General features: G+C 35.0%; 1 protein-coding gene across 1 annotated transcript; it reads right to left on the reverse strand.

The window, feature by feature from the left end:
• Positions 1-1,408: 1,408 nt before the first annotated feature.
• Positions 1,409-25,142, reverse strand: LOC133534175 (uncharacterized). The gene is made up of 3 exons (XM_061873257.1): positions 24,775-25,142; positions 7,231-7,364; positions 1,409-1,630 (listed from the first exon to the last, which is right to left on the reverse strand). Exons 2-3 carry the CDS (start codon positions 7,339-7,341, stop codon positions 1,424-1,426), a joined length of 318 nt encoding a protein of 105 aa, XP_061729241.1. The 5' UTR covers positions 7,342-7,364; positions 24,775-25,142; the 3' UTR covers positions 1,409-1,423.
• Positions 25,143-25,354: the final 212 nt, after the last annotated feature.

Raw genomic sequence — 25,354 nt, forward strand, 5'->3', positions numbered from 1 at the left:
TTAAATGTAAATTTAAACATAAACTCAATTACGGAGAGCCAAATTATGTAAAAGGAAGAATCAGAGAGAGCTCTTTTATCTTAAAAGTAGACTTAATTTAAAAACCGCGTCCCGTTTTAATTCACATCTGAGAGAGTTCATACGCGATGAAGTTGGTGGAAATGTGCTTGATATGGGGAATGTAATTCTGTAATCTCCTGTTTAAATTGTGTCACCTGCGGCGTGCCTGCCGCTAATCAACCTCAGAAACGGCAAACGAACTTTAATAATTTGATGTTAATTTGACAATATTCACAGCATACACGATGAAATGTAATCGGTGATTAGGAACCAATTTTTCTACTTTAGTCATTGATGGTGATCTTTAACTAAGGGACCAACCCCGATATCGCGAAAAAAAATTGACTCTCTCATAGAAAATATCAACATCGGACTAGCTGAAATGTACCGCCAATTTTTGGTGATTTCGGGGTTGGTTACATAGTTAAATGTAATCGCCATCGATGACGGTATAATAATTTATTAACTATGTTGGGTACGGTGATAGTTGTACGTGATTGATTGATTGATCGGTGATTTATAACCTTAACATGCAAAATTATATTGAGGTGACAGCTGTCACTATACCCAAGCTAAGTGAAAAATACTAGTAAGCTGGACAGCGAGTACTGACAAATTCATATTTAAAGGGATTTTTTTAAGTTTAAGTTCGGGTTCGGGGTCATAACGGTGTTATGCAAAATTGCTTACAAGTTCGCTTGACGTTTGTGTCATTTTCAATAAAAAGGTACCAAATTGCTGGTTACTGTTTTGAGATATTGCAGATTTTATAAAACAATGCAAAATTGATGAATTTTGTTTAAGTTAAATACTCGTATCAGTATCAAGTCTTGTCGTGTAGGCCGCTATATATATATATATATATATTTGATATTATACAATAAAGTTTAAGAAATAAATATTGAGATGGATGTTGTATCCTGCTGTATCACGTTATTACGTGGTAAACGCCATCGTTGGTAACGCGTTTGAAGCGCAAACGGCATACCCTTACAACACGTGTCTATGAGCTATAAATTGTATCCAGGACATAATATATATATATGTATATTATAAATCTATATATGTCATATTACTCATTACTCATATTACTCGTATTACACACACCACTTGCGGACATACTAAATGTAACACGAAAATTGAAAATATGAAAAAACTTTCTATTTCATTATAAACTGAATAGACTAACATAATATTGATAAAAATGCTTTTAATTAGGGAGAGAAATATTTATTCCGTAGCCTTCTCACTGCAAGTAATAATATATGGTATTCTTACATTTTTTAAAGAGAGACATGGTTTTTTCGACTTAATGCCTCTAAATGTCATCTACCAGTCAACCAAAGGGCCAAACAGAGCCTTTCTAAGTTGGATGCAGTGAGAGACTTACCTGCAGGTTGTGGTAGAACCAGAGTGAGCCAGTGACGGAGATGGCGAACCAGAGGAATAACGTGAACACAGAGATGCTGCTCAGATGCAGAGCATTGAGCACGGTTGAGAGCACCACGGCCAACGCGTGGCACAGCACGATCGGCAGCGCGCACCGGTCGATGATGTCCCACGGCACCTCCTGTAATATCAAATACGTTTATGACCATGAAAATAACTTAATAAGGCTCCGACTACTAAAACATTTCTAAGGACCCGAATACCGCATTATAGCAAGGTTGAAAACGCTTATGCTGGCGTATGGCCAGTGGCCAGTGTGTATACACTAGACCATGCCTGCGCAGTTTTATCAACTGCACCGGTAAACGGAGCGTGTGTAGCATTCGACTACGCAGTTTTCTATACAGTGACACCTGTGCAGTTGAACTGTACAGGCAAAACTGCGCAGGCATGCCCTACCCTAGTGTGTATGGCCAGCTTTAGGGCAACTGACGCGTGACGTAAGGCTTTCTCTGCTCAGAGTTAAGCAAATTAGCTCCAAAACTTATTGTTTCATGTCTGGTCACCTTTTGTCTTTAGAAAAGTATTTTAATTGGTTACTTTTTTGTTGACAACACATAGTTTTACTATGTTCTACGAGTATGTATGTAGATAAAAACAATTCCGTTACTTAGACATGTACGGAAAAACAACGCACAGAATTAAAAGTATTAGTAGTAGTACGCAAAGAATTAAATAATTAAAAGTAGGATCTTGAAGTTTAGAATACACATTCTTCAAATAATATAAATCTCGGCTAAGAAATAATTATTTGGAATTCAACCCCGAAGTATAACAATAAACGAATGTACAATATTCTAATAAATACTTAGTTTAAGAATTAAATCTAATATTTGCATGCTGTTTGTAAACGGTTGAATAAACAGAACCTTTATGTATATATGTAACAACTGTTATCTGACCCTACGAGTGTTCACGTAAATAAATAATTTCTGATTTATGGAGGCAATCAAAGTGGCATTGCAAGTTTAGAACGACCTTCTCGCGGATAAAGTGCGTGCAGATGCTAGTAGATTTTACAAGTTCCATTAAACTTGCAATGCGTATGTGAGTATGTACAGTCAAGGTAAAAGATATCTTTATATTATTACATTTAAATAAGTTTACACACAGCGTGACAAAACACGCTTACAACGCACATGGCAGTTTTATCTTTACGATAAAGTTATATTTGCAATCTTTCTTCTATAGAAAAGTTATCGTACATTGTGATAAATATCTGGGACACGGCAGTGCCCCCGCCTAGTCGAGCAAAAGAGCGGCACGGCCGTACCATCCTTCTCGAAGCATTTCAGGACATTTTCGACCCCCTATAAATTCGTTGTGGATAATACTAGAAGCCTGAATTACCTATCAGTAACCAAGCAGGCATTGTATAAACAAAGTATATTTCAAATCTCATTCAATTTGAACCAGTAGTTTGAGAATTATATTTAGTCAAAGTTTCTTAATTTTTTCAGTCACTGACTGACCGATCATCAAAACTCTAAGGCACTTCTAGCAGACATAGAAGCTTCAAACTTAGAATACAATTAGTGTTTAGTGTATAAATCAAGGAAAAACTCAATTATTTTGCAATTTCGGTCCAGTTTTCTAGAACACAAACTGCATATATAACCTTGTAATCCCATATAAATGAATAGGATTACAAAGCTACATTTGCAGTGAATGAATCAGTGTACCTGTATACCTTTATGTATAATATAATGGAATTCAAGAAGTACAGTACAGAAGGTACCGGAAAAGAAAAAAACGTAGGGCTATCTACAAAAATTAATGTTGTTTCAGGTTGTTTCACAAAAGCTGGCAGTGGCACGAATGGAACGAATGAGAGAATGAAAATATCTATGTATGTGAGAAATTAACCAACAAAATGGCGGCTCTGATTTCATACCTACTGATACAGTCATGTGTCACTCATACAATCAACGTTTCGTTCATTCCATTCATGCAAGCTTTTGTGAAACAGCCTGTATGTTGAGGTCAAATATTGCAAACTAAATTAGACCTGCTTACCGTGATTCGATTGACCGGAAACTTGACATACATAATATGTAAGTTGGGTGAAAATGCAATATTATGGTACCATCTAGCTGATCTGATGATGGACAGGAGACAGGGAGGTGGCCATAGGAACTCTGTGATAAGACGACGCAACCTAATTTTATTTTATTTGACTTTTTAAGATTAAAATTGTCTCGATGAGTATTAGTTGCCTGTTCAAATAGTTAAAAATAGTCAGGGATAAAAGCTTGTACCAAAAATTAAATCTGTGGCAAAAAAACTAGCGCACTAAACTAGAGCAGGTAGAAGTTTTGTGTATAAAATTCTACTCGCTCTAATTTCTTTGTATTACAATTTTTAGGAACAAAAACTAGTTACTTGAATGTCAAATTTCATGTTATTTCCAAATGTCGTTTCAGAATAAGAGCGTAACTTCGATTGTATTGCGGAGGCTAGGTTTGTGTGACTCTTAAGCCGTACTCCCATCAGTAGTTAATGTATTTTTCTACTCGTCGACTGTAATAGTTGAATTACGATTTCGTATACCTAACTATAATAGCGTACTTTTGCATGTATGAGCTCCCAACTCAACTATACGATTCATTTCGATACGCTGTAGTCAACTATAAAAAACTTGACCAATCACGTGCCGCCGCGCTCCCATATAAAATACTAAAGGGGCGCGCGCAAGAGGATTCGCGGGGTTATGTCTTTTGTACCACATTTTTTTCTATGAATTATTTAGGTTTTATAGTAAAAAAAAAGTTTTATTTTAGGTGACTCTTAGAAAAAATATGGTATACAATAGTGATATAATCAAGCTTTTAAATCTCGTACAAACCTCTATATTATGTCACGATTCCCACGATTTTTATAAAATACTATATTTTTCTACCAATAAGTGTCTTTTAATCACCAAATACAATTAAATACTTATGCGATATTAGTTAGGAACCTATAGATCGTGCAATTCACAACGAGGCACGTTGACTCGTAATGCCATGTTATTAAAGGTTAGATTTGACAAATCTGCACGTCATCGTGGCCGACACCAAATATACAACTGAATCACTCCTTCCTGGGCTCGAGCAATATTAAATTTTCAAAGCAGGAAAATTTAATATTGCGCACAGTATTAATAAGATTATAAGACAAATAAATTAAAAATAACTTTTTCTGGATGTCTTTGAAGGTCAATTATTTCTAGAGTCCTGTTTTTATTTCCACGAAATATTTAGACGTACTGAGCTGAGAACTTTCTCTTAGAAATGAAACATTAGAATACAAATCTATTTTTGTCATACGATTTGTGGGACTTAGTCATTTTTTGCTAATAAATATAAGCTATTCGCTTATAAAATATGGCTTACTTCATCTCATGTCCTTTGTACTTCTATCAGTTTTAAATTAGCCCAAAGGCCTAAGCTATACGTGAAATACTTTTTTGTCGAGGATTTCCTTTGGTCAACTTCTGAATGCAGCATCAGATCACGACATATATGTATACGGTGCTCCATGAAGAAGATCCTCGAAAACAGGACCGAAACATGTCGAGAGTTTTTTCAACCTAATAGTCATGTAAGTTACCCAGGTACTAGGTACGGAAGTTAGCAAATTTTAGCTCAATCAGACACTTGAAATGGTTCATAAGATTCGCATTAAATAAATATAGGTATAAACAGTACACAAATAAACGGATTGAAGCCTAGTAAACGCGTATAAAAATCACTCCTACTCATAAAAACATGGGAACAAAGTCTTCGAGAAATAGAAACGCAATCCTACCACTTCTAAAACAGTACATACCTACTACTCCCACTCAACGAAATTATGCGACTTTCATTTGATTAAAAGTTCTTTGGAGCTTTACCTACTATAGCCCCTTTAATCTTCAATAGATAATAACGAATGCAAAGATATTCAGAAAATAACAGTTTTTTTATATACTTAAAGGTGGCGACTGACTTGTAACATTTCGGTGTAATGTAACGTGATACAACCCGAGCATTACAACAGTCAGTGCAGCGAGCCGAGCCGCTCGACGCGAGCACCGCGTGCTCCACTCGGCTGTCGGTTTTTACGCGAATCCCTTTGAGTGTTACAAAGGTGGCGACTGACTTGTAACGATCGCCGTGAACGATACATTACAAGCAAATGTTACAAGTCAGTCGCCACCTTTAGAACTAATTCAACGAAAGCTCATTTACATAAAACTATATTCACTAATGCCGAACGGATTGCGAATCAAAAAAGCCTTTGAGAAAAGTATTTAATCAGAGATTTTAATACGTATGTAATGTATGTATGCAATAATAGTTTCAAACAAGTAAATATAAATAGTGTATATAAAACCCACAACACAACGCTTATTTAGCTTAATGCGGGACTTGGTAAATTTGTGTAATAATGTCATTTATTTTTGTATATATTTTAATTTTATACGGAATTTCTTAAACTGGAACTGACTTTTCGAGTGCAATAACATTTTAGATTTCTCAAAAATAATTATTTGGAAAAGGACCATGATAAGCACGACCACGTTGTTCTTAGTCTTCGTTTTGAACAGTGAAACAGAACGATACGTTTTTAACAGGTTTCTAGAAAGGTTAAGATCACTATTTTATCAATACGATTTGCTATTTGTGCGTTTCTTTAAAAAAAAATGCCACTTTCTTTAATTGTGTATTTTTTTAATAAATGTTACGTTTTTTCTACTCAGAATCCCTAGCTCTTCGATTTTAATGAGATAAAAAATGCCGCAGTGTTATTTTCCTACTGTGTTACCATTTCCCCATATTCTTTTTATGGTGGTAACAAATAAGAAAGTTTGAAAAATGTATGGAAATTTAGGGACAACTTTTTCTCCTATAAGGATGTAAAGGGCTCGCGATCCTGACTAGAAATAACACAAAAGTGGCAAAAAAAGAAACGCACGTTAATTAGTTTCAAGTCGGTGAACATCGAGAGGAAACCGGACTTAACTCAATAAGGCCTAGTTTCCACAGTGAGTTAATGGGTCAGATGCTAGTTGCTTTCATCATAAACTAGTACGAGTACCTGCGCTATTTGATTTAATTGGGTTGCTAAGCGAAACCCAGTTTCTTTATTTAGGTTCAGGAAAGTGCTAAAATAAGCACACAGACGTACCTTAGCTTAGTGCCAGTGTCCGGATAATTTTCTAGCTCAACTTCTTTTGTCTTTCCACTCTTCCCAAGTAAATTCACAAACAAATTACTAACTACATAGCCTTGCGCTGAAGGTCACTGACACTTCCTACTTTGCGAGTGCTTTAATTACTTCCAAACTTCGTGTGGCACTTCGGCATGGGACAAGTTCGTGAGATTGGACGATTGTGTCGATGAAGTTACTGCGCGGCAAATCTTGCTGAATAAACTCGAATAAACTTCACTCGAGTCGAGGGAAGCGTTTATCACGTCATAATTACCATACTTAGGCACATTCGACATTAACGCAAAGGCACTGAATTATGCTTTAGGCTTCTTTTTTATACGACTTCAAACTTGAAGAGGCAAGTTGATAAACATTGTATGTAAAATTTGAGCTCCGGGGAGGGAAGCTGCCCCACTCTGCTTCTACCTGCCTACGCCCGCTAAATACTGCCTACTTTAGCTTTCGTTGTAACTGTCGTCGGATGCAATTTAACTCAGAAAATCAACTCTATTTGAGGTGTGCTGGCATCTTCCTACTTCTACGTACCTGGGATTGAGACTGAGAGCCTTTGATGAGTGAGCCACGGCGCACCGAGGGCCGGCGGTGCATAGACGGCGCCGTGAGCGACGCGCGCCTCGTCACGTCACCCGCCACCATGCTGCTGGCTCTACCACGTCACTCTGCAAATAAAGAGGAAAATATAATAAATATACATTACTTCTTCATGGTGTCAACAGCCTTTTTTAAGGATCATAATTTCAATAGGACTACGTTAAAGAAATATATAGAGCGCTCAAATAGATTGATGCTAAATGGTAAAAAGAAGTGACGTCACGGGATTGCAACAGGCCTACTAACGGTATGGAATTAACATAAACATGCATGTGTTTTTGTCTATATTTATAGAAGAGAGATATTAGGTAGAAAAAATATTTTACAAGCACTTAACTGTAGGGGCAAGTTTTTTTTTTGTTTTAATATCCATTTGTAATGTGTGACATTCGAGCTAGATTTGTCAGTATAAGTATACCTATTAAAAAGATGAACAGTTGTGTCAAGATCCTAAGAAATTAGGGCGTTGTTATTTCTGACCGATATTTACCCGCCCTTCACCTAAATATTGCGTCTCATGTACCTAATGGTTATTATGGTTTAATGTGCCCTGCGTATTAGTACAATATTCATAATAAATTTTCTTGACAGCTTAAATATTCTTTCATTTTAGTTTGTATAAAATGCTTTTAAATATATTATGTCAACTACTCTACTTTGTATATTTCTGAGTAACCACTCTGCTATATATAAAAACACTCTGCGCATCGTGTTTTTATTGACTTTCGTTGACAATTGGCCCAAACCTCCCTTACTGCACAATGATCTATTACATTATTCCACAATTCCGCTCGTCTCTGGAGAGACGTCTGCGATGGATATAGGAATGCGACGTTGCTTTGTTGTAGTTTCAAATAAAGCTCTGCAGTTATTAAGCGGTTTTTTGATCTTGCAAAGAAACTTCATTGCTTGATAAAGCTTTATATTCAAGTGAACGATATTTATTTCGGCTGGAGTTTCCTTTATTATGTACAGATTTATTTTTAGGTGAATCCGAAAGAAAATATAATGGTCTTCAAAAAGGCTATAAGAAAGATGGTTAATTTATATTTCATTTTCAAGAATGTAGTAAGAGAACAAAGAATGAGGTAAATATTAGTACCTCCGTTATTTTATCGAGTGAGTAAATAAATCTTGAGAACAAAACATTTTATATTGAATAAATATAGTAGCTAACTAGAATGAATATAAGACAGGATAATTAATTAAAAATATATTGTTGGGATAATGTTAAGAGTACTGTCTGTTAGCATGAAACAAATAAAATAAAAACATATCTATTTATCACTGAAAAATCACTCTTTCTCACTCTCAGCGTAGCGTTGCATCCTCAGCTACTCTGCTTCGGAGCTCAGCATTCTACCGAAGTATTTTTTAGATATTTGTGTGCATAATTTTTTGCCTTTTTTCAGTTTTTATATCGAAAACGGTACGTCCGACGGAAATCTTGTACTAATTATTATGAAAATTGATACCTGAGGATCCGAAAGATACTTTAATATGAATTCGTCGTCAAAGTTGTAAAATATGGCAGCCATTTAGAATTTCTTTATTTTTGGTATGATCATAATAAAATCCGAAAACATTGTAGTGACATTGTAATTAATGGTGAGTTCCTTCTACATCGAATGGTTTGGCAATCCAAGGGAACATTTATCTCCTAAGACTCTCAAAATTTATGTACACCTCCTGGGATTTCGCAAACTCGGATTACACGCATTTAAGACCAAGTGAAGGCATTAAAACGATTTCCAGCTTGCTGGGAATTGATTCTTCAAAACGGTTTTTATGGATCTAATTTGATTAACCTATTAGGTAATATATCCTTTGAAATGATCACAAACAAGTCGTTTGTATTAGAGCCGATCTTAGTTAGACATTCATAAGTAGGCTTAAGCATTGTGATAAGGCTAAACTGAAAAATAAAAGGTTTTTATTTTCATTTTACCGAGGTCAACAATGAACATTTCCAGAACATATTAGTCGTCATAGAAAAATAAATATTATCTCGCTCTCCCTGCGGGTTGCAATGCGCTGCCTTTTGAAGGCCGCAGTGTAATCTCCTTAATATCAAGACCAGGCTGTTTGCAATCGATTACTGAGCAAGGGAGAGCTATTGCCTTGGGCCAATAAGCTCCCACCATAAAATGTATTCGTGACGGTATGTTTTTTTTGGTTTGTGTTCATTTACACGCAGATTTTTTTAAAAATAACGCAGCTATTTCTTACGATAAACATTTTGACGTATGTGCGTAAGGTATGCACGAGTTCCATAATGAGTAATACCTGGGCGACCGAGCTTTGCTCGGTTATAACTATTTATTGTAATATGGTGGTGTATAGGTGATAATCTTAACTACATTTTTTTACTAAATTAAACTTGTCTAAAACAATAAAAATTAAAAAATTATATATAAACTTGAACATAAAAAAACCAAAAGTTAGTCACCGGGCGAGATTCGAACCCGTAACACTCGTTTAGCGGTCCGCGTCTTAACCCGCTGGACCAGACGGACAGTGGCCGACAACACGAAATTAGTCACCATATTCTGCGTCGAAAGAAAAACGCATGAAAACTCGAAAACACGCGTTTTCCCAAACATAAGACTAATCTAGATAGATTGTATACTCCCAAAAACCCCCATATACCAAATTTCAGCGAAATCGTTAGAGCCGTTTCCGAGATCACAGAAATATATATACATATACACCGTGTTTTTTTTGATTTGCGTTAATTTCGAGGGTGCATTCCTGAGCTTAAATTAAGTAACTTTCTCAAAGATACCGATATTCTAACTAACTCCATTTCGGAGATAATCAATCATAAATTTTTATACTATAAGGCCCTTACGAGCGTGTACACTTGCTTTAGGACCTGTTTACTTATTAGTTAGTGTTTAGTGCGAGTTCATACATTTGCTACTAAACGTACGTACTATCTCGGACGATCGATGTTAGAAATGACATTGATATGTCACAGTTTTCAATTGTTTGGTTGAGTTAAATGTAATGCCCGTGTTACAACAACGCTATATGCAACATTTAGTTACTTTTTATAAAAATAAAAATAGTAAAAAAAAACAAAAAAAAATATTTTTATTGAAAATTAACTATGCCATTTAGTTTCCTTAAACGTACTTACCGAAACCCCGGAGTTAACGCAATTCAATAAAAACACGGTGTATATATACAAGAATTGCTCGTTTAAAGGTATAAGATAAGTATATTTTTCAAAAGACTCAAGAATCAAAACTAAAGTTCAAGATCAAGTTCATATCAAATCTACTTACATTGGGTCGGATAAGGTGGATGCTAGCCTGCTCTTGTTAACAATAAGAATAATAAATAATAAAGCTCAGTAATTCACGACCTCGCGTTACATTGAGTGAGATTTAAGACAATTGTATGAATTTTTAACCCGACTTCGGCAAAGAAAGTAACAGTAATTAATTGTAGCAGTTATAATATGTGGCTGTGGATATGTTTGTATCCTTTTGTGTGTTCTACCGGAGCGTCGGCTACTACATTATCAAATTTTGATGAGAGATGTGACAATTAGTTCATTTTGTGGGCTGAGTGATAAGCATACAGATGTCTTCACGACGTTTTCCTTGACAGAATAGCAATTAGTAATAAATATATGCCAACAAAATCCATTTCATGCCAAAAATACCTGACATCATTTTGGAAAAGAGTTGATACTCTTCAAACTACTGTATCGATTTCTATGAAACATTGCTAAGAATCACCGCAGGAAAACCCGCCATTATGCATCGAAATCGGCGCATCCGTTGGAGAGCTACGATGCCACAGACAGAGAGACAGGCAGAAATAACACAGACAGACAGACAGATAGACAGACAGATATTGGCGTTGAACATATAACACTCCTCTTTTTGCGTCGGGGGTTAATGACATTTCGTAAGTGGATAGATTCGAACCAAGCTATTAACTAGAGAAACCTTGCAATGATAAAGTGTCAACATAAACGTCAATATTCTATGAAAATATGACGATTATACTGGCACTTCCTCACTTTGCCACCTCATAGATAGAATTAGCTTAGACAGACTTATAATTCTGAGAAGTTCATTAATAAGCGCCACAGTTCGAACCCCCTAGCTCCGATATAGAAGCCGTGCTCTTTACCGCTCGGCTAAGAATGCATGTATTCTACACATGACTATTTACTAATCCTGACTCATTTTTAGAACGTAAACAACTTTACCCTTAAAGACAAATTTGATGAACGATATACCCGCAGAAATAACAACATCCTAAAGCACTGTCAAAGTAAATATTCCAACAACGTGATATGCATATTTACACAGAAGCACGATTTTAACTAAATCCCGTATAAAAATTCACGAGTTTATGAATAATGATGAGAGTCGCATATCGACAGGTAAAACTTTGAAAGAGGTAACCTACATCAAGCTATAATAATGAAATCAAGTTATACCCTATTTTAAACGAAAATTATAACAATGGTATTTGGTAACCGAGCGTTGCGTATGCAAACCACCACACCTGTATAAACCACTAATATGAAGTAGTTTGGTAATTCAGTGCTCATGAAACCGGCCAAGAATATGTCGCGGGGTGTGTATTGCCTAATATAATTATACAAAAAAAAAACTATTATACATTAAATTTGTTATAATGCCATGTTATATTGCTATGATGTAATTTTTATTATACGTTTCTGTTGTTATATTGTTATTTCCTCTAAATTGTCCTTGATACATTGTAATATAGTTTTTAAGTTGTATATATACATGTTTTATAATGACTTTTGTTATATGATATTTTTGTATAACATAATAATCCATACAATTTTATCAAGTATAAATACATATATTTTATAACATCTATTGTAATATTTCATTTAATGATAACGAAAAGTTCTATCTGCACAATTTTTTAACGAGTAGGACCTGATGTTCATTTTCTTCATGTTTTCAGTTCAAACCTTACCTAATCCACTTTTTTCTTGGTATTTTATTCTACGGGGATCAAAGTTCTAACCTAACCTTACCCTCCTTTTGCTAGGTAGTTATTCGTTTGTGCGGAGTCGCAGTTCCAACCTAACCTAACCCATTTATGTCATGCAACTAATTATGCCACACAAATAATTGTGTGATATCACTTGTTAGAACAAATAATATGCTTTAGAGTATGTAATAATTATGGCAACTTGGTCTTTGACTAAAGCTCAGAAGTCCAAACTCGGAGTTTGCCAACGAGCTATGGAGCGTAGCATATTAGGTGTCAAATTGGTGGATCGAGTCGGGAACACCACGCTGCGCTCCAAGACACAAATCATCGATGTAGCTCGGAAAGCAGCCAAGCTAAAATGGGATTGGGCTGGTCACGTCTGCCGAATGCCGATTGAGTTGTGGGGCAAAGTCACTACAGAGTGGGAGCCCGAAAACTCGAATCGGGGATCTGGCAGACCTCACCGGCGATGGCGGGATGAACTGGACTCCTTCTTGAAGGAGTGGCCAGACATAGCACTCCACAGAGATCAGTGGAGAGATTGGGGGGAGGCCTTTGCCCAGCAGTGGGACACGACAGGCTCCAAATAATAATAATAATAATATTAGATGAAGTGTAAAAATACATGATGACCATTATACCAATTATAACATAATCTATGCCGTTAATTAGGTATTACGGTAAGTATTATGCCATTTATTACGTTATTCGAAATAACGATATATCAAACTATAATATATGAACATTAATTATATAAAATGGAGTGCACCCTATGTCAGGCCATGCTCAGTGTAGGTTTTTGTATGGTCAAAAAATACTTTTTGCAAAAACTCCAAAACAGCTGGACCGATCAGATTTGCTATAGATTTCCTTGAAAGTCTATACTAGGTTTTACTTTCACGATTTCTTGGACCCATGGTTCAAAAGATATGAAAGACCTGTCCAACGACACCCAACACTATAGGGTTGAAGTGACAAAAAATAATACATCCCCACTTTTCGTGTAGTGGCTTGGCTCCCATAAAAAAATATTTTTATTTTAGTTTTAAGTTTACGACTTTGTCGACGTTACTGATTTATACATCTACATATAAACAAATATGACAAATTTTGCTAAAATTATTTTCCATTTCTGCACTTTATGTAGCTGTATTGTTTGCTAATACTTTGCGGCAAATGTTTCAGTACCACTGTTTTTTTATACGTATTTACTTATTTTTACTTAATTAAGATAATATAAACGGCTTTTAAGAAAAAACATTTTTTTTTATATTTTTTAGAATTGATTTACACTATCTATAAAATAATCTTGGCCGCCTAAATCGTGCGTATCGACTTTAGTGCACCATCTTAAACCCTAGAGAGTCTCAAAAGCTACCTAATTAATGCACTACATAATGGTGTTAAGTGTAACAAAAAACACGGCACAAATATAAATAACCTTTCACCTGACGATATGACGTAATTTATTATTGTAGTGGATCCCTGGGCGGCCGGTGCGGCTCGCAAATAGAAAGTGCACAGTCGCGATGTAAATGTCGCGCGGTGACCGCCCGGACGCGGTTATTTCTGGAATACACGCTGCGACCGACCTAAAAATTCTATCATTAACCGTTTATGAATTGATTGATGTTCTTTTAAAAATATATAGTCAAACCAAGCTAACTTTGCAGTGATTCTGACAGCACAGACTGTTCAAGTGTTATTTTAAAAGTCAAACTTCTATGAAATTATGACGTTTAAAATAACACTTGGATAGTCTGTACTGTCAAAATAGTTGCCGAGTTAGCTTGGTCTGACTCTAATTGCACTATTTCTCAATTGTAATCATGGTCGTATTTTAGTACAAACGCACACGCACCCACAACGAATTTCAACTTTATTTATGCACTTTACCTACGAGTACGGATTTGTTTTAATTTTATTTATTTACACGTAATCGGGTATCCGTTACGAACCAATAATACATTTTTCACCACACCAGCTCGTAATGGCTCTTTATTAAAAAAAAGCAAAGTGTAACATGGTAAACCTGCATGGTGAAGCCTCCGCGCATTGGCCGGTGATAAAAAGAAATATGCCCTTTTCGCTCGTATTTTCTTTTCTCTGGCGAATTGCTTTCTTTGGAATTTTGTTGATTGATTTGATTTATTTAATGTGACTGCTTATGGATTGTTTTAAAAGTTAATATATATGTGGGCTGCATCTAAAGAAGCCGTTACTTCTTCTCTTAGTCTTGAGAATCACCTGATTTGATTGCCGCTGAAGTTTTTTCTCTGTGGTTGCCTTGGTGAGACGTACAACATTCGAAGCCATATTCGTTCGATTCCGAGTTACCTCAAGATCTACGGACGTCAAGGCCAGTGACTATCCTTTACTTACATACGGCTCACGTACTGACTAAGTTTTATTTATTTTTATTATTACATTATTTTTACCTCTTAAGCTAAAAACACCCTAGTTTTCATTTACCGCTTTAGTTCGCCGGCTACAAAAATTGCACTTTGTTCAAATGAGTGGCAAAGATTTTTAGTTGTTTCCTCTTGTAAATAAGTAAACACTTTATTGTACGAGTAAAAAGAAATATTGATTACATCAGATATTTGTATCACAGCTAGTGTTTTCCTCACGTTGGTGTGTTAAAAATATAGTGTTTTACTTTGTGGCCAAGTTTGTTTAACTCTAGTGCCTTGAAACTCTCGCTTAAATTCGCTAAAATTCTTCGACATTAAATTTTTTGGAATCTTGTGCTTACCCGGATATCAATAATAGATTAACTTGAGGGTGTAAGCAACAACTTTACCCCCTTCTACAAAATTAAATAACTATGTAGTATTAATTGTTTATACGTAACTATGGACGTTACTAACAAATCCTTATTCACCTTTCATGTTGATGCGACGGCGGTAGCGGCATATTTTGAATATTTAATAGTACATTATTGCAGAGGCCGGGAAAAGGCAATTCGTGGATGAGATTAGATTTTGTCGAACGATGCAAAGCCGACAAAGAAGACGAATGCCCGAAAAGCTACTCTTGTCGAAGCTTATAATATAGTGCTTTGCTCCAAACAAGCGAAGAAATACGTAAAATCAATTATTTAAGCATTCAGCATCGCCCGAATTTAACCTTTCTTTTTACATCAAAAACAATTTCCCTCCTCAATTTTTATAACTTTAAGGCACAACTCATACTGCCATGTTTATTCAAGATAAAAATAATAATTGGACGTAGTTTAGAAAACAAAAATACAACGGGTTGCACTCCGGGAGTGCCGCCGGCAGAAGTGAAAACTTGAATATTATAGTTGTGGTTTTTTTTTGGAATGGTTAGGGAATAATTTTGCATGAATTGCTTTAATTATCAGTATAAAAGTACTATCATTTATGTGATAAAATACAATATTCATTTATCGCTATCGTACACAAACATGACAATTTATATTACATTAAAAATTTTACACTTCAGAACTATTACAATTATTTAACATTAAAAAGTTTACTTCTCAGAAAAATCAACTTCCATCCATATCAGAGGGCCTACCGCGAAACACGTTCGTCGTGTTGCCTCCCTGTTACACTTACGTATGAATTTACAGGTGCGACAGAGAGACAACACGTCGAACGTGGTTCGCGGTAGGCCCTCAGGTCACGCGCCCGTCTTACGAATTTTCAATCTGACGAATCTGTACGTCACGTGACTTGTCGCGAGATTAACATTTTTTCCCCATCACAAACAGTGCACAGCGCCGCTAAAGAAGTTTTCACTTCAAAAAATTCTATCCACAAAATAACCAAAACATGAGTTAAATATATCAGAGAGGTCTTTAAGGTGTGTATGTGTGTACTTATTTTCAATCAGGCAAAAGACGCCCAGTTTACACTGTGTTTTCCTATTTTAATCACCATGGGATACCATCCCACTTGTATGACTGGTTAAAAGATATATGAATCCATAACACTTGAAACCGTATAGTAGTATTCGATCAATAACGGAACACCGTGTGAATCATATTTTATTTTATTTTTATATTATTTATTTACACTTTTTGGCCTTAATATTATCAACGAAATGGATGCAATCCACTTTAATCCTTTAAAGGTAGATCATTGATCTCCCTATCTCACTTTGTCATAGGTATAGCTTGAAACGGAGTGCGTATAATACTTTACTTTGTAGTGTGGACTTTAATAAATACGGCGGCTTTAATAAATATTCTGTTAGCATTGATTTTTCTCAGTTAATATGTACCTACATGATTGTTAGGGTTCCGTACCCAAAGGGTAAAACGACCCTATTACTAAGATTCAGCTGTCCGTACGTCCGTCCGTCCGTCCGTCCGTCTGTCACCTGGCTGTATGTCATGAACCGTGATAGCTAGACAGTTGAAATTTTCACAAATGATGTATTTCTGTTGCCACTATAACGACAAATACTAAAAAGTACGGAACCCTCGGTGGGCGAGTCCGGTTTTATTTTTAAAGTTAAAAAACAGTAAGTAGTGGATTTTCTGAACTTCTCATCCACTAAAACAGTACAATCATGTTTTCTTAATGCAGTGAAACTTGTTTAACTGGGACCTGGATAAAGTGGGAAACCTCTATAGTTGGAACTTATGGTGCCGCCCCGACCCTTTAGTACTGAAACCTCTGCTAGTGAGATAAAACAAACCGCTTTACTGAGACTAAATTGTTTTTTTTTTTTTGTTTTGTTCTGGATTATTATAGGAATTTACCTCTGTATATGAGATAACGTATGACCTCTACGACTTCTTTAGCTTGGACTTTATTGCCGATCATTTTCCGTACTTTTACTAACTCTTAGTTTATCCACAAATTCCGCATTCGGTTAAATGTGTCTAAACGATTCCACATTTTATTTAGTTCATTTAAGTTGTTAACACTATCGAAACGAAAGCTAAAATTTTGGATCAGTAACACGAAACAAAGAAAGTTCTAAGACGCAATGAAGTCCGTATCAAGTTTAATTCAACAAAATCTATCGTAGGCGTTTTCTATCATCGACTGGTATCTTGGCTAGGTCCCTTGGCTAGGTGATCTCAATAAAATCAGTGTACATTATTAACAGATTTAGAAAAAGTAGGTTGTCATGTCAACTTATTTATTTATTGATATAATCTTGATTGCACAATAAGTCACTCTACCAGTCAACCAACTTCACTTTATGTTTTAATTTTTTTGTGAAGGCGAGATGCACTCAAGCCAATTTGATTTTCTATCGATCGGACATTGTATAGGTAGTCATATACATCATTTATAATCTATTATCATCGGACAAAAGCTGTATAATTCACTCCCGATTACATTAAGGGACTAGATGTTACTCAATTAAAAAAAATGCATGATACTCAATTGATGAGCTTATGTGTATAACATTAACCAAAGATCATTGACCCAACACCGTGTGAAACGATTATATTTAACGAGCCTATATCCTTAGTGTCTCACTTTTGGGCAAAGGCCTCCCTCCTAGACTTCCAATCTTCCCGATTAACTGCAGCATCCGTCTAGTTGCTGAGAAATGCGTCCAGGTCGTCCCGCCATCTCCTCTTAGGCCGACCATGCCAGCGTTTACGTTGTGGCACCCACTCCGTGGCTAGTTTAGCCCACCTCTGTGGGTGCATACGTCGTACATGGCCTGCCCAGTCCCACTTCAGCCTGGCAGCCTTAACCCCAACGTCATCAACGTCATCGTCGATGCCTGTTTTGGTGCGCAACGTAGTGTTTCGGATCCGGTCAATCCTTTTCACCCCAAGCATGTTGCGCTCCATGGCCCTTTGGCAAACCCTCTTCAAACCTTTTTAGAAAATTATTATTGTTTTTCATTATTGATTTCTTTAATTAAATCTATAATTATTACTTGTAGCTTTGTATTTTATTTTACTTGTAAAATGTACTTCTATTTTACTAATAAAAATCTGTATTCTGTATTTCAATTATGTTATGATTTATACATAGGTGAATCAATTTTTTTTGTTTTGTTATCCTGTCCTGTTGTCCAAGGGACAACGGTGGCACAGTTTGTTTGAAGAGACGTTGTATGCCGTTCTATTAACATGCTTAGTAGGGGGTCCATTATGGACATTGGTTATAACTACCACAAAAACGCAAGTTTAATACATTTAAGTACCATAAAATCAGTACTTCAATGAACTTTTGTCTCCTGGACAACTAATCGTAACCATGGCAACGAGTGACGCTAAAAAGTTGTTTCTCCCAAATACGAAAGTTGAATTGGATTTACCTCTATTCCAATAACATCAATGGAAGTCGGTTGTGTTATGTTTTTATTTCAGTTATTGTTTGTCTTTAAATGATTTGAAGGTATTGTTCCGATTATTGCCCGGGCTGAAACAAATCCAATAAGAGTAATGGAAGGTGGTGGTGATATATTTTTAATTCTGTTGTTGTTATGTCTATAAATAATGTGCAGGTAATATTTTATTATTTCCTGGGCCGAATAAATTCCAATAAGGTCAATGGAATGTGGTGGTGATTTATTTATAAATTACTGCTGTGGCGTTGATGCCGCCGGTGTATAGATCGTGTCATTCACGAAGACGCGTGCGTTTACACATATTGTCATGATATTAAAGGTTAGATTGATCTGATCTATATTTGTCAATTTCCTTGATAAAATGAGTGACGGATTGGACGTCATGAGCGCGGCAGTAATGCGGCGGCTGAGAACTGGAAGTATGCAGATATCCATGAGCCTACGTTTCATAAGAAGATTAAATTATATAATAATTTACAAACACGAATTTATACAGACGCAGCAAAGAGATTGCTGATATTATTAAACGTTCATTTGATTAGATTAAACAAGGAACGTTAATTAATTCCATTATTTTCTGTTTTCTTCCCTATTCGAAGAAATATTAACGGTATCTAATAACGTGATCAGTTTTAGCATCTTATAATTAACGATGTTTAAAATAAATACTATGTACTTACATCTGGGAACTTATTATTTGTCTTTATTTAGTACGAATTGATTAAGCATTTAGTATGATTTAGTAGTACAGAATACACACACATACACACAAGTATGTATGACAAGTCCACTATTATCCATCTTTAAATTGTGTAATAAAGTCTAAACAAATAAGATGATTCACACGCTCTCCAACACAATCGCCTTCTTAGAACAGAAAATCCATATTATGGTTAGACCAACAAATACATAACAGCCGGTCAACAAATAATAATTTAAAAGCTTCACAAGCAAGTTCAAACTACATATAAAAGATACAATTTGTACTTATCTGTAATCTCCTTTTAGAACCCTTAATTTTTTGAATAGGAATAAATAGGCTTCGGAAAATTGTTCGTGCCAAATAAGTTTTTTTTTAAAGATTTAATAAAAATTAAATGATAGCGGACTGTTGACTATCCCTACTTGTCACACTGCGAGGTATTGCATTCTTAAGTCAGTATTATTATTTTGTTTTAAAATTAAGTCCCCTTGTACTTACTTTCTGACCCCTTAGTTTTACCCCTTAAGTGTTACTAATAAAATGTGTCTAGATTACGTAAAATTGAATTGAATATACTTTACTCCTATTGAACGTATTAGTATTAGCAGTTTCAAACGGAAGAATAAATAAATGAATATCGCAAAAATAGTAGGTACCATTTGGAATAGAAGTCCCTCAGGTTTTCCTTCAAGGTTAAATGAAAGAGAGCGATGCATTGGATCGCCAATCTCATCCTAAGTAGGACGACCGACCGCATAATGCGCGTTTGGAGTTCGGCACACCCACACGAACCCACTCCACTGGACATTCGGGGATATAACACTATTTGTTCCCAGAGACATCAATACAAATGAAATAAACTCGGATATTCGTGTACTCACAACAAATACAAAAGGGTTTTTTCCTGAAACAGAACCTGATTGACTGAAAGTATTATTTTGTTCAAAATGTTTTAATGTAACTTACATTTAAATAACTCCGGGTTTTATATCCTACAAGCAGTTAAACTATGTAGTAAACAGCCAAGAACGCTTATCCTCAGATAGTTGGTAATGGGGTGAGTTAGGGATATTTCTGTGTGTGTGTATTTATTCAACCTTGGTTTGAAACTGGGTCGACATGTGTGAATTCATTCATTATTATCCGATATTTGTTAACTTTTAGTTTGGTACTCTAAGAAAATATTGGTTAAAATTATTAGTGTCTTATATTCAAACGTTTTTTCTGAAATTCGACTTAATTATATAATTCTGCTTAACGACGTCAGTTAAATGAGTGTTTGAATGTTTCGTTAGGGTTTACTTACATTGTATTGCGTGGTGGGGCAGAATTGGTCTCCTTAATACATCAACATAAGAAATCAGACTCATTATTTTCAGTCTTTAAGTACATTTATTTTTTTATCTCCGTGATAACTGAAAAGTATTTTTATGCTTTAAGAAGGTAAGTAATAGGTTTAGCGTGAGCTACTGAACATGAACTGACTTGCTATTTTTAAAGCTTAACAAACATTTGCTTCAGGCGATACTTGTCTAATATGTGAGCTCTGATCTGATAATGTTTGAAATGTCTTGTTCCTGGAGGACACTTGCTTGAAACTTATATTGTGGTCATTGTGACATGAATATCAAAATGATGTTAGTCGCTTGTTCCTACATGTACGGACGAGCGAAATGCTCGCGCGACTGACATAATTTACGAATCATTTTGATGTCACAATGTAAGTTTGAATTAGCCTCCTGGAGAGAGTGGGGCGTCAGGGGATCAGGAGCCACCTGCATCTACAAATCTAATATTATACTCGCAATGTCTTAGTCTTACTTATATAGCAAAGTACGCACGATGAACTGAGAATAATAATCAAAATAATCATGCTGACCTTTTAAAATTTCGAATAAGATCCTAGTATGGTGATTATCTAATCCCTGAATGCCCAGCAGCAGGAGCGCGTCTGGTTGACATGATAATGAACATATTAAAGAGGGATCTCAAAGCTAGAATTATACTAAGATAAAGATAAAGATAAAAAAATATGTTTATTGCACAAGAAAGGACACAGAAAAAGTATACAGCGGTTGTTTTTAAGAGTTGGTGCATAACTAGATTGACAACAGAGTTTCCAGAAGTCCCCGCACTAGGCTAGGCCTGTATCGCGTGAGACCAGAAGTACATATATTTAAATGTCATGCAAGTCAACGAAAAACGAAAATTTATTTTTATATACTGCTTTACTTGATGCGAATTTTTGGTATGTGGCAGGAATAAGATCCCTGTGGGTAATTGTGATTTATCCCAGGGTGTTTCGTGGCCTTGTCAGAGGCTCCCACGCTGGCTGTAACGAGCTCCTCAGTAGTTATATTATTACAGTGAAATCCTTCTCACTGACTATATATACTATTTTAAACCTTTGAACTATTAGGTAAGTTAATACATTCAAACAATCTTATCTCAGTGTGAAAGCATTCAAGCAAAAAATAATCAATAAATAAATAAAAATAAAACAAAAAATCATGATCTAAAAATAAACTCGAATTCCTACGACACTGTTCGCTTTTGATAAGTAAATCCTTTTAGGCCTTGTTCATTAACTACCTACTCCAAATGTTAAATGTGTCGCAAATACAATTTAAGATTTAAGATTTCGACCTATATCTATTAACTATATCGTATCTAATATTTATTTCAATATATTTAAAGCTTTCTTGTTAAGAGGATACTAAATACTGCTTCTCCATACAATCTTAGTTCCCATATTTCTCAATGGATATTGACATTATCGATTTTTTTTAATCGAAAAAATCGAACTAACAGGCATATACCTACATAATTTACGTTTGTATGGAGGAGCGGTCGTCCACATGCCTCTTAAGTAATGTGTTCAAAAAAAAATGAAAAGCTTTTATTTTGGACATTAATCCATAATAAATTTAATACTAAATTACAGTACGATATTATAATAATTACACACACATTCGCTTTTAAATTTATGTTTCATTTTAGTCAACTATATTTGTATTTGGCTTCTCCGTATACTAAACGGTCATAAATCTATCACAAATATCGGGACAAGGACGAAATTTTACCAAGATTATAACATGCCCATGTACCTAGCTATCTTTGGTTAAAAAGATAATTTGAACTCTTAAGACGACATAAGTATGTTATGTATGTTGTAAGTTCATAGTTTCCTGCTACCCAAAGGTTGTCTAGAAGAGATCGCTTCATAGCGATAAGACCGCCTGTTGTTACCTAACTTTTACGCGTTTTTTCATTTCCTGTCTATTTTTAAATGTAAATGTAATGGTGCACAATAAAGAATATTTACTTACTTACTTACCTAGAAATATATCAAGTTGTTACATGACATCTCTATAAAAGTTCCTATTTACGTATAGTGCTACTAACAAAAAGTTATCCTGTAGGTTACTAAAACTATGGAATGTCTGTTATATCTATTATATAATACAATAAATATCGGGAGTGGTTGAAAAAAAATACCGACTTGACAAAGCGGGTTATAAAGCCAGCACTTTAGAAAATGATGCTTTCCTAGAACAAATGCACGAGCTACTTTAAAAAAACTACCAAAATAATTATACCCGTACCATATTATCATCACATCATATTTAAAGTGTTCTCTCGATCCCGTTATCAGATCATGACTTGAAGACGAATGGAACCAACTCGAAACCAAACACTTTAAAAAACAAAAATAAATAAATTTAGAAATATTTCTAATAGTGTCCGAGTAATCGGTGAACTTACATAAAAGCTTTCGATGAATTGAGAACAAAAAAAAACAAACAAACTTCTCCTTTTTTGTAGGTAAAAAGACGCAATTGAACCGAATATCTCTGGGAAACTAGGCGTTCCGTTCCATTGTGTGTCTGTGCCTTATGTATGTTATGTAGAAAAAGCAATATATATAATGTTGCTTGTTGAATAATCTGATTTTTTTTATTTGATTGTAAGCCTAAAAAGAAACTCATTTCGCAACGAATATATCAAACAATAAACTTTGAGACCTAAGAAACATTTATTTATATTAAAATCCTTGGAACTGTACAAAACAAACACAACGTAATGCTCGTTTACCGAATCGTACCTACAGTATAAATGTTTTTTCACTCGTAATCAACCTTGGATTAAGCGACGGTAATTTCTACGGATAGGTACCGTAGAGTAATAAGGTTTTCCTGGTCGAGGCAACCGTAACGTATGGATCGATACCAATTTTATCGACGTACGTAAATAAACGTGTTTGATAGGTTTCCGTTCCGATTTACATTATGTGCTTCACATGTCTTGTCGGTTATTCGAGAGTTATTTCACGGAGGTATGATTAAATATGAACTTAAATGGATTTTTCAGTTTTCAGATTGAAAAGAGAACAGGGAAGGTGAAGTGACAAAATTTCGGAGCCACCAAAGTGCTCAAAAAGATCTAAACATGCATTGTAACGCTTTGCAATTAGAAGCCGTTATACAATGCAATACAAATACTCTTTATTGCGGCTATGATATTTTGTTGACGTTTTATACTTAAAATTTGACCTACTTTTTTTTCTACCAGTTCAGTGCGCTAATCTTTTTATTCTTAGAATATAGGTATACATACATTAATATTTTTTAATGTATTTAGTTTGGGAAAATATGAGGTCAGTGACGTTACGTTACCGAGGTATTAGAAACTCTTTGGCCTAAGTATTTGTAATTAAGGTAGGCAATTAGCTTTTATAATCGCTACTTGAATATTATTTCAAAGTTGAAACAAATCGATTCCATAAACCTTTACAAGATTGAGATATCAGACTCAAAGTAAATTAATTTCATTATTCCAAATTTAATAGCCTCCAGGGTTTCAAATAGTTCAATACAACGGTGTTATAGTAAACAGTGAGAAATATTTGGGATACGATTATTCACTATCCGTTATTTGGCATCTACAATATTTATAACCGCACTTACGTATGAAGAGTGGGTAAACTATGCATTCCAAATATTCCAATACACTGCACTATTAAAATATTTACCTGCTCACATAATATACATCACAATAATAAATTAATAGATAAAATGACATTTGAATGAGGTGGCGAAAGCGGTATGTATACAAATAAAACTTTTATATTTAAAATACTACTTAGTTTCAAAGATAAAAATACGAGTATGTTTTCATTAAAAACGGTTAAATTTATTCCTACGTACAGAATGAAAAATTTGACAATGGTTTTAATGTGGTTTTTATTTCACACAAAGATCTTTTCATTAACACTAGGAACGTTGCAAATAGGTGATAAAAACTTTTTCTTTAATTCAAATTTTTACTACCAAATTACGATACTAAATCATATTTTATTTTGTTCATTGCCAAAAATGTCACCCCTCCTATCAAAATTTTGTTAAATATTAAATCCACTGTTGAAGGTATGTGTACGTTTGGCCACTTCTATTAACGCCATTTTAGGGTTGTACACGTACATTTTAGTAATGAAGAATTCGTCAACGCGGCGACGGCGTAGGGTGCGCGGGAGTCGTTCGACGTACTCGCGCGTCGAAGCGGGCGCTCACTGTCGGCGCGAGAGGCGGCACGCTCGCGGCTCCAAATATAAACGCCAACGCATTATTATTTATTGCCACATTTTCGCTTAGATTGTAAAATCAGATAGTCAAGAGTGCCAGACTGGAATGTTTTTTTGGCAAAACATCGGGGTTTTGAATCAATGTCATTGGTTTCAAAATATTCATCAGAAGAGAATAGTGTTTTTACATTTAGAAATAGGTGAATTAAAAATAAGTTTTTAACATCTCATATTTGTTTGGAATACGGTTAAATACAAGTACTGCGTGGAAGATCTGCCAAAAGATGCAAGTAATGCTATATCTTATTATTCGACCTACATAATTTATCTGCGAAATAATTAAAAAAATTTAAACAAATAGACATACATGTCACATCATAAGATACAATGGCTAAAAATGTATTTACTGTTCATAACTTTTCTATTATACAATAGTTCTTGTAGTAACGAAACGGCCAAGCCACATATTTTAACTAAGG

This window comes from Cydia pomonella, unplaced genomic scaffold (assembly GCF_033807575.1).
Source record: "Cydia pomonella isolate Wapato2018A unplaced genomic scaffold, ilCydPomo1 PGA_scaffold_65, whole genome shotgun sequence".
Taxonomy (NCBI): Eukaryota; Metazoa; Arthropoda; class Insecta; order Lepidoptera; family Tortricidae; genus Cydia; species Cydia pomonella.